Genomic DNA, 6,356 nt, shown 5'->3' with positions numbered 1-6,356 from the left:
ATGTTCCAGCTTCGCCGGAGTATCATCCGAGGCAGCCTCTGCCGCCGCATTCAGCACCGCATTTCCATCCTCCGGCGATACATTCATCGCCTCTTCCACCACTTCCTCCTCTGCTCCCCTCCTTCTCTCTACCGCCGCATGCTGTTACCATCCTCCTCCTCCTCCTCCGCCGTGGAGTTGGTGGAGCCGGTAACACCACCACCTCATCAGCTTCTTCACACACATGACATGGACTCTGACTTGGTTTCATTGAAGATAAGCCTCTTGGGTGATTCCCATATTGGAAAAACAAGCTTCTTGGTTAGCCTTCTTAATCAAATTTCAATCTATTTTGATCAGCTATTGAATTCAAATTTTAATGGTTTTTATTGTTGTAGATGAAATATGTAGGTGCTGAAACTGAAAAAGATAACAAGCAAGGTGAACACCATAGCAAAACTTTAATTGTAGAAGGTGCTCGAATCTCATATTCTATCTGGGAAATAGCAGGTACCTACCTACATACATCCATGATTAAGATACAAGTTAAGAATTTTTTGTTGTAATTAGTTAACTAATTAATCCATGCAGGTGATGAAAAATCAGAGGACCAAATCCCATTAGCATGCAAGGACTCTGTGGCAATTTTGATTATGTTTGATCTCACTAGTAGATGCACACTAAACAGGTATGAACATGATCTGCTGTTTGTTTTAGAATTCAATCTAGTTGGCTTAGATGAGTTCCCAGTTCCCACCAATCTGATTTCAATTTTATTGCATGGTTGTGAATTGGTTGATTTCAGTGTCATAGGGTGGTATAAAGAAGCCAGGAAATGGAACAGGGTATATTATTATATATTTTGGCATTGTGATTTATATATGATGAATCTTGTTTATTGAGGTGTTAAGGCAGTTTTGCAAGAATGTTTATTAATGATGTGTGCTTAAATTTTTGCAGACAGCAATTCCAGTATTGGTAGGAACCAAGTTTGATGATTTCATTCAGCTCCCAATTGATATGCAATGGACCATAGCCAGTCAGGTAAAATTTAAAGACATTCTTAATTGATCATCTACCATAAAAAAGTTAAGGTATAATACTCCTGCATCTAGTGAAAATAAAATTAACCCTCAGTCATAAACAAGTAGTATTTCATATAATGTCAAAAGAGTTTTATTTTGATACATTGACAGTGTAAAACATTTTACATAACCGTTTAATCACATCATTTTTTTTATGACTATTCACACGGTCAGTATCAATATAGTTATTTTTACACTGATAGTATATCAAAATAGACCAAAATAAACCAGTTATTTCCCTTTAAAACCGGGTAGAATTGCCTGCATAACTTTAAAGAATCTCTGCAAACTGGTTCATACCTAATATTCAATTAATCATATGGGACCCCATGTTTGATTATTTGGAAAAAAGTAAAAAACAATGCATGTTGAATGATCATTGAACCTAAAGGAAAGGAAAACGAATCCACCACCACCCCATATTCTCATGCCTATTAATTAACAAGCACAGCATGTTTAGTACCATAAGCTTTAGAAGACAGAATATCATATATTAAACAAGATGATAATTGATGTTTGTGATGTGTTTGTCACATGGAACAGGCAAGAGCATATGCCAAAGCCCTCAATGCAACATTGTTCTTTTCAAGTGCCACCTACAATATCAATGTCAATAAGGTCTTCAAATTCATCACTGCCAAACTTTTTGACTTACCATGGACATTGGAAAGAAATCTTAATGTTGGAGAGCCAATAATTGATTTCTAAAAGGATACATAGAATGATCAAAGTGCTTTTCATCTTATTAAGTACTCTGTCAACCGGGCCTCAAGAGAGTTGGCAAACCTCATAGGGCAATCGAGTTGTTAGGTTGAGATATTGATCCTTTTTTTTTTTTTAAAGTTCTACACTCTATTTAAAAGTGGAGATGATGAATCAACTTGGTGTTTTAAAAAAATAGTAAGTACTACAAATATTTCTATAGAGAACCAAGGATTAAGCTTGAATTCATGCTCTTGTCATTTTTATATGAGGGACAGGGACATGTTCAACCCACCATCAAAATGTAATAGGACTACGTGATATGTATTTAGATTGAGTGAAAATAATGGCGTGTTTCCTCATGGATCACAATTATTGTGCCTTTTTCATTCATGTTATGTTGTTTTCCTTGGCAACTTTTATTCAATGAGTTCAATATAAACTCATTTTGCAAATGAACATTTTACTTTGAAACTTATTTTGGTTAAATTACACAGTTGGTCCCTACATTTTCAGTGAAATTGCAAATTGGTCCCTATACTTTAAAAGTTTGTAATTGGATCACTAAAGAGAATTAAAATTTACAATTTAGTCCCACCGGTCAAAAAGTGTTGATTTAATAGAATATTCTGTTAAAATAGAGAATATACTGAGAATATTCTATTAAATCAAACACTTTTTGAACGATAGTGACTAAATTACAAATTTTAATTATCTTTAGAGACCAAATTACAAACTTTTAAAGTATAGGGACTAATTTGCAATTTCACTAAAAGTGTAGGGACCAACTGTATAATTTAACCTAATATAAACTAATTACAGAAGACTTATCACATGGCTCCATTGATATAAGATATTACAGAGTAAAGCGCCAATTTAATCTTTGAAGTTGGAATCGTTATTTAAGTTTTTCTTTGACATTTGAAAGATAATAATCAAGTACCTTACAAAGTAAATATAATTACAAACTCATTTGTCTAATTTAAATTATTGGTTACAATATTATTTTTGTCCCTGCATTTTGGATAAATAATTGTTTCTAATTTTTTTCCCCTTCTATTTGTATTCCAAACATTTCAAAAGTAACTCAATGTCCCAATGTAATAAGAATGATATTTAAATTTTGAAAGACAACATTATCATTCCTTAGGAAAGAGGTATGTTTTATCATTTTAATTTTACAGCAAGTGGTGGAGCAAGGAGTTGCAAACACTGGAATTTATATTCTACGTAACAAACATGCTATTTGTGGCGATTATAACAATGAACATGTGATCAAGAAATTATTGTTAAAGTTATTTCAACAATGCAAGTGGCCATGCTTTTTATTGGACAAGCAACATGCCAACATATACCGCAGAACAAGATGCATATAATGCCTATTTTGCATGGCAAAACAACAGAGATAGATTTAGTTACATATGATTTGCATAAAAAGCATCCATGTTGAGTGATAAAGTTGAAACCAAAGGGATTTGTAGGAATGGCATTACTCAACTTTTACAGGTTTCTCCTCTCTCTTTGGAGGTTCCAAATCCAGATAGGTAAATGGCTCCGTTGGTTCCTCACTGCAAAATCCAAAACTGTCATAAGCAACATGACAAAACACTCGCAAAAATGCAATTAGAAAACTTTTAGGGGCTATTTGTGAGATAGGAAAACTCCTGCCCACAATAAAATTGCCAGCTTCATTGTATGCGCATCAAGAAATAGTTGATATGATTCTAATAATGACTAACTCTTTGCATAAAGCCTCTCTAGGTTTCAAGAACTTATGGAGTAACCTAATGTAATATAGCAATATTACTTAGGTAATTACCAAGAAGGCTGACTCTTTCTCTTTCATTGAATCCTCCCAATCGTTTAGAAATTCAATGAATACCAGGGTCTATAATACCCAAAAGAACGGACTCAAAGCGCCCTACTTACTTATGGGTCCACATTCTCAATGAATGCCGAAACGACTGCCCTAACATCTATTTCGTCAAGGTTATAGTCTAACTACTTTAGCATGATACATGACAGAGCACAATGGCGTCGTTTGATTCATGTAGCCGACCCCACTTAATGGGACAAGGCTTTGTTGTTGTTGTTGTAGTATATACTATATAGACATGCATATGTTGAAATTGAATGTTGAACTAATTCACAACATTCAGTAGTAAAGATATTCATAGTCCAGCATAGATAGATGATACCAATAATACTCACCCAGGTTTAGAACGCATGCATTTCCAGAAGAGCTTGAAAGGCCCTGGAACTGTCTTAAATGGGTTTCCCTCGAAACAAGCCTGCACAATTTGAGACAATAACAACAAGTTTATACCAACTAAATAAAGATAACAAGCTGAAATAACCATAGACCTCAAAACTCAACTCACATTAGCCATTCTATCATGGCCATTCTAATAGGTTATATACTTATATATATATATACATATACAAAATTTGCATATTTCTATCCTCTATCTTGTGTTCTAATATGAGATTTCGACAAATTTTACACATTGAGGCACAATTTAGAAAGAGTCATGTTAGTAGCAAGAATGCTTCCATTGTCACTGTGAAAACTATGAAACTTGGGACTCATTTACAATTTTCTCAGGGCAAAATTGCACGAAATGAAAACCAAACAATCATGAATATAGAAAGAATCAAAATAAAACAAAACAAAACAAAATAAAATCAAAATGAAAAACAACAAAAGCAACATGCGACTTAAATATATGTTTTGGCCCTTTATGAATGGTTAAGGAGATCCAAGTTAAATCCCCTTGGGCCAGATACACGGTAGAAACTCAAATGCAGTCGACTTCACGTGAAGTTGATACCTGAGAGCCGTTAGATGATTTGACTGATTTGACTAAATTTTCATCCAACGATTCTCAGATGTCAGCTTCCCGTGAAGTCGACTTCACCTGAGTTTTCACCATCCCGATTTTGGAACCGATTGTATCGGATTTTTTTATGTTAACAATATAACTTATCCCGGTCCTTCTGCTCTGATGGCTATGGCCGAAGGGTTGGCGGTTTGTGATCACAAGAATAGACATTACAAAATGGACCTCATAAAAATGCAAACTATGGAACACAAATGAAACGATTTTGAAAGAAAAGAAGACAACTGGAAAAAATGGGGTGAAATTGATGAAGGGGGTTTCACCTGAACGACATCTTCAACACGGTCGTTACACCGGTGGGCTTTGGGTTCACGATGACCCTCTCCGGTGATTCCCCATGGACTCTCTCTCCTCGGCACTGGCCTCGGTTCGCTCATCTTCTTCCTCTAATCCTCTTCTTCTTAGTTCAACTGAACCTTTTTTAAATAGAAATAACATTATAAAAGATTCAACATATAATTTTAAATATTTAAATTCAATGATTTCTAAGCTAATAAAATTCAAAGTTTTTCACAATTTTACATAATAACTTCTCTATAATTTATCATTAAAAATTCACAAACAAGTTTAAACATCAAAATTTATGACTGAAGAAAATCAAAACGCATTATGCATACTAGAATATGCTAAGTTAAGGGGAAGTACAGTACTAGCAAGCTCAAACCTTATTAGAATTATCATTTAACATTGAACATTTGATCCACGAGATTGTAAATCAATAAATAAAAAGAAAAAAAAAATCTCCCTAATATTGTTGGTAGCAATGTCATGTTCTCATATCAGATATATATTCACAATGCAGTTCGATTTAAATTGATATCAAATACTAATATCACAACTTTTTGTATGAACTTATAAAATTTCGGTTTTCTAAAGTTCTGTAACAATTGAAAAATTCAATGCTGGATTGATGGCTAATAACTTATAGTTTGATAATACAGCAGTGTAAGTGATGAAATTTTGTAATTTTTGGCATTAGGTAAAAGGTAAATGTATCCAAACATGCATATCACGAGAATCAATTGCAATCTTGCTAAATTCAACCGCACTTGCTTCTATGCCAGCAAATATTTACCAGTTGCTTTTGTCTATCAGCTGCAAAGTTTGAAAATTAACTGTCAAAGTTTGGGAAACAGTACCACAGAGAGCCAGATCAGCTGCAGAACAGTTCGAAGAAGTGGAGGAAGGCAGCAGACAAGCCGGAGAAGGGAACGGCGGAGCTTGAGGCAGCAGATCTGATGCCACCGAGCAACGACGACTCGCGGACAGCAGCGGCACCGGAACTCGAGTACAAGACAGAAGCGGCAGAACTCAGGCCTCGGGGAGAGAAAGAACGTCAGCAAAACAGGGAAGAGAATCGCTGCGGAGCTTAGGGGCGCCGGCGAGAGCAAGAAGCGATGCCGACTGGAGGGTGATGTGCCGGCAATGGAGAAAACGGCGGGGATGACTGTGAGTAAGGCGAATTTATTCAATTTTTTAAGACGAATTCGATATTTATTCAAATTTTTTACGGTGACGACTCACTTGCAATTGACAATTTAGGGGTGTTCAAATTCAAACCGATCATTAAATCGTTTATTCAATTCGATCTAAATTGAAAATAGACTAAAATCATGTTAATTTGGATTTGATTGGATTCTATTTTTTGTAAACCGCTGGATCGGATCAGATTTCGGATATAACCAATCCA

The 6,356-nt window shown here is 35.1% G+C and overlaps 2 protein-coding genes across 3 annotated transcripts; one reads left to right on the top strand and one right to left on the bottom strand.

Annotated features, from left to right (window-relative positions):
• LOC112785214 (septum-promoting GTP-binding protein 1-like) lies at nt 1–2,157 on the top strand. The gene is made up of 6 exons (XM_025828659.3): nt 1–300; nt 378–489; nt 571–667; nt 785–824; nt 940–1,023; nt 1,608–2,157. The coding sequence occupies exons 1-6, from the start codon at nt 1–3 to the stop codon at nt 1,770–1,772; spliced, it is 798 nt and encodes a 265-aa protein (XP_025684444.1). The 3' UTR covers nt 1,773–2,157.
• An 812-nt stretch (nt 2,158–2,969) lies between these two features.
• Nucleotides 2,970–6,262, bottom strand: LOC112784681 (uncharacterized). Of its 2 annotated transcripts, none has more exons than XM_025827972.3 (4): nt 5,806–6,262; nt 4,930–5,082; nt 3,978–4,057; nt 2,970–3,334 (listed from the first exon to the last, which is right to left on the bottom strand). In XM_025827972.3, the coding sequence occupies exons 2-4, from the start codon at nt 5,041–5,043 to the stop codon at nt 3,256–3,258; spliced, it is 273 nt and encodes a 90-aa protein (XP_025683757.1). In that variant the 5' UTR covers nt 5,044–5,082; nt 5,806–6,262; the 3' UTR covers nt 2,970–3,255. The 2 variants fall into 2 exon arrangements, with proteins under 2 accessions (XP_025683757.1, XP_025683758.1); XM_025827973.3 differs by having other exon boundaries at nt 4,930–5,076; nt 5,806–6,174.
• Nucleotides 6,263–6,356: the final 94 nt, after the last annotated feature.

This window comes from Arachis hypogaea, chromosome 20 (assembly GCF_003086295.3).
Source record: "Arachis hypogaea cultivar Tifrunner chromosome 20, arahy.Tifrunner.gnm2.J5K5, whole genome shotgun sequence".
In the NCBI taxonomy this organism is placed as follows: Eukaryota; Viridiplantae; Streptophyta; class Magnoliopsida; order Fabales; family Fabaceae; genus Arachis; species Arachis hypogaea.
The sequence above is the reverse complement of the archived record's forward strand: the minus strand, read 5'-3'. Positions and strand labels throughout refer to the sequence as shown.

Coding starts and splice junctions, on each gene's coding strand:
- LOC112784681 (XM_025827972.3), bottom strand. CDS start 5,043: ATGAGCGAACCGAGGCCAGTGCCGAGGAGAGAGAGTCCATGGGGAATC. Junction 4,058..4,929: donor GTGTTGAAGATGTCGTTCAG/GTGAAACCCCCT, acceptor CAAATTGTGCAG/GCTTGTTTCGAGGGAAACCC. Junction 3,335..3,977: donor TGCATGCGTTCTAAACCTGG/GTGAGTATTATT, acceptor TGGATTTTGCAG/TGAGGAACCAACGGAGCCAT.
- LOC112785214 (XM_025828659.3), top strand. CDS start 1: ATGTTCCAGCTTCGCCGGAGTATCATCCGAGGCAGCCTCTGCCGCCGC. Junction 668..784: donor AGTAGATGCACACTAAACAG/GTATGAACATGA, acceptor GGTTGATTTCAG/TGTCATAGGGTGGTATAAAG. Junction 825..939: donor AAGCCAGGAAATGGAACAGG/GTATATTATTAT, acceptor AAATTTTTGCAG/ACAGCAATTCCAGTATTGGT.